Genomic DNA, 3264 nt, shown 5'->3' with positions numbered 1-3264 from the left:
ACGTCGGTTCGAATCCGACCGGATCGAAGGAATTTTTTCTGAGTGTTCGATCTTTGTATTAATAATTATAAAAAATATTCTTTTAAAATAAATTATGTCTTGTCGTTTTGAAGACTGAGTAAAATAACATATGTAGCGTTGCTAGTTTTCATAATATTTGAAATAGTTATGTAGCTGTTGTCGATAGTTTTATCGATAGATGGTCAAAGAAGATAAAATTTTACCAAAAATTACTAATTGCGTTATGGCCTTCTTTATTCTTGTTTTGACAGTTGGCCTACTAGTATGGCGATAATTTTTTTTATTCATATACATTTTTACAGGAATAGCCGTATTTGATTGTCTATATTGAATTAAAATTAAAAACTTTGAAATATGTCTCCTCTTTGAATCTTTCATAAACATAGTTCTAAATACAGTGTATGTATTTACTTACAAAAAATGACAGCTTAAATGAACGTGTACTCAATAATAGATGAATAATGTGTCGAGGATGATTCAAATGAAACAAGTTCGGCTATTTATTCCATAAGCGTGATGATATTCAGTCAGAATATTTATCGACTGCAATCAGTAGCAAGTTGCGAGCGGGCAACACTTTTGGGCAGTGTTATTTTACTCCGTTCTAAAAACTAATTAAAACTTTGCTACGTACTCTGGTGAAAAATTATAATAATTGTTGCGTGATTTGCATTGTGATTGCATTTTTTACGTATCTATTGGGGAATCGGACACCTTTAAAAAATTTTTAAATTATCTGTAATGGATAATTAGCCAAGAGACAATACATAGACAGAACATAATATGTTCTGACATATTATGTCAATTCAGAACATGTGACGTCATTGGTAGTTAAAGTTGCCACTTCAAATAAAAAGAAAATATAAGGAGAAATATTTGTATGGCCTACATTTATTACTCTCTTGAGTTTGGGTGTAATGTGTGGTTGTCTATGTGTGTGTCCATGGCACTCGCGACCCAGGGTATGAGTGTATGCGTTGTTTGGTTGCTTTTTGTTAGAAGTAGGAATGATGTAGCCAATTTCACTGTTTTTTTATAATATCAAGTGACGGGACTAACAAGTCGTGCACCTGATGGTAAGCTACAACCCTGTCCATTACAGTTGCAGTGCCACTCGGAGCTTTAAATCGCAAAGATTTGAGGGGCACTGCCACTGCGCCCGTCACCTTGAGGCATAAGTTGACAAGTCCTATGTGCCTGTAATTTCAACCAGTACCCGTACCTTTCAAAACCGGAACCCAGTAATGCTGACATTACTGCTTGGCGGCAGAAATGGGTAAGGTGGCAGTTCAAAATTTAGATTTGATGATTATTATGATGATGATTATTCTCTTGGACCGTCGACATGTGTCTAATAAAAGTTGTTCTTTTTCAGCTATGCGAAAGTCAAGATGGTTCCTGCGCAACTGCAATCGATGGGTTCTACATAGAGACAGCCATCTGTTTAGTGGTTGGCGTTCTCTGGTTACAATGGGGTCGGCCGACAATAAATCGATTACAGCGGTTGCCTACGTCCGCATGGCAAATTAATAGATTCAATAGATAAGACTGAAAAATCTCGTAGTAAATTTTTATTTTACAAGTTGACCAGTTAATACGTACTATTACATTCCCCTGCTATTAGCTCGGGATTTGGCAGAAATCTAGATAAAATTCAATCTATCCTGTGTGTGTCTAATCCGTGTGTAACTATATACAGGGTGTCCCAAAAATAACACGCCAGAGCGACACTGTGGGTAGGTGAGCTATATACCTACCAGAAAAAAATAATTTGACCTTAGTAAAAGTCTTTTAGTTTTCGAGATATTTGCACTTTTTTATTTCTTTGGAATAACTCTACTTTTTGTTGAGTTTTTTGCTACTATTGCCAGGGTTAGCTCCAGATGGTAGTTGTTTTTATTTTTCAGGTAACCTGAATAGTTTTTCCAGGTACTGCAACTAATATTTTATCTGATAAATGTCATAAAATGTGTAAAAAGTTATTAATTTGGTATACCTCGTACCCTTGTAAAAAGTTAAACGTTAACTTTGAATAGCTAGTGTGAAAAAATAATGTATGAAACTGAATTTGCAAGTGATCCTAAAAATTGCTCCACTTAATGCAGAATCAGGAATGGTACAATATTATTGAGATTTTTCACAAGAACATAGTCATTTAATTTATTTTTCGTCATAACACCCTACCAGCCTAATCAGTTTCTAAACAAAATTAAATTTAAACTTTTAAATGAATTAAATGCTAAGCGCTAGGTGACGGCGCATCAATCTTTTTCCCACGTTGTATTCGTAATAAAGGAGTGAGATAGTTACTAGGCTTTTCTTTCTCTCTCTGAACTGATACAAACAAACTGTGACAAATCAAACTTCCCAAAAGCATGCGGATTTAGATACTAATATCGTGGTAGAGTGCCTTTGTGTGTCGCTTGATTTGTCGCCGTTTTTACTTAATGGAAAATAAAACAATAAAATTTAAATAATTTAATTTTTATTAGATATTATAGCAATTGTTCAAACTGCCTCCCTCTGAGTCTAATGCACATGCGACATCTTTTGACGAATGAGATTCTCAGACGCCTCAAACTCATTTGAGAAATTTCTCGAGCTGCTTCATAGACTCGTCGTCGTAGTTCGGTTTCTGTACTGATAGCTTTGGAGTAAACTTTATCTTTTAAGCACCTCCAACAGAAGAAGTCGAGGGGGTTCAGATCAGGTGACCTCGGTGGCCACAAAATTGGTCCCAATCGGCCAATCCATCTTCGTGGGAACGTCTGGTCGAGGTGCGTTCGGACGTCGCGAGCGTAGTGGGCTGGACACCCATCATTTTGAAACCACATTCTTCTTAATAATGCTATTGGCACATCTTCGAGAAGGTTTGCCAAATGGTTTTGTAAAAACTCTAAATAATTTTCGCCATTTAGGCAGTTCAACTGGACCAAATATTTCCCCATTGAAAATTCCGGTCCATAAATTAATTTTAAACTAGTGTTGGGACCGATCTTCTCTTTTCTCGTGCGGGTTCTCTAACTGCCAGCTGTGGATATTGTGGAGGTTTACATAGCCATCTCTGCGACATGCTGATTCATCACTCCACAAAATCGTATTAAATAAGTTGGGGTCTTCACTGTGCTTTTGAAGCATTTGTTGACAAAACTGTACGCGCTTAGCGTAATCGCTCGGCAGTAAAGTTTGAACTCTCTGAATATGGTATGGGTGGTATCGGTTTTTTAAAATTTAAAATTCGTT

General features: G+C 36.3%; 1 protein-coding gene across 2 annotated transcripts in view; it reads left to right on the top strand.

The window, feature by feature from the left end:
• LOC113235608 (acetyl-coenzyme A transporter 1) overlaps positions 1 to 1703 on the top strand; it is a 12683-nt gene extending 10980 nt beyond the window's left edge. For both annotated transcript variants that reach the window (XM_026471376.1, XM_026471377.1), the window contains exon 8: positions 1397 to 1703. In XM_026471376.1, coding sequence (XP_026327161.1) covers positions 1397 to 1567 — 171 coding nt within the window. In that variant the 3' untranslated portion in view covers positions 1568 to 1703. The remainder of the gene's footprint in view (positions 1 to 1396) is intronic.
• Positions 1704 to 3264: the final 1561 nt, after the last annotated feature.

This window comes from Hyposmocoma kahamanoa, unplaced genomic scaffold (genome assembly GCF_003589595.1).
Source record: "Hyposmocoma kahamanoa isolate Upper Pololo Valley unplaced genomic scaffold, ASM358959v1 88, whole genome shotgun sequence".
NCBI classification, from domain to species: domain Eukaryota; kingdom Metazoa; phylum Arthropoda; class Insecta; order Lepidoptera; family Cosmopterigidae; genus Hyposmocoma; species Hyposmocoma kahamanoa.
The sequence above is the reverse complement of the archived record's forward strand: the minus strand, read 5'-3'. Positions and strand labels throughout refer to the sequence as shown.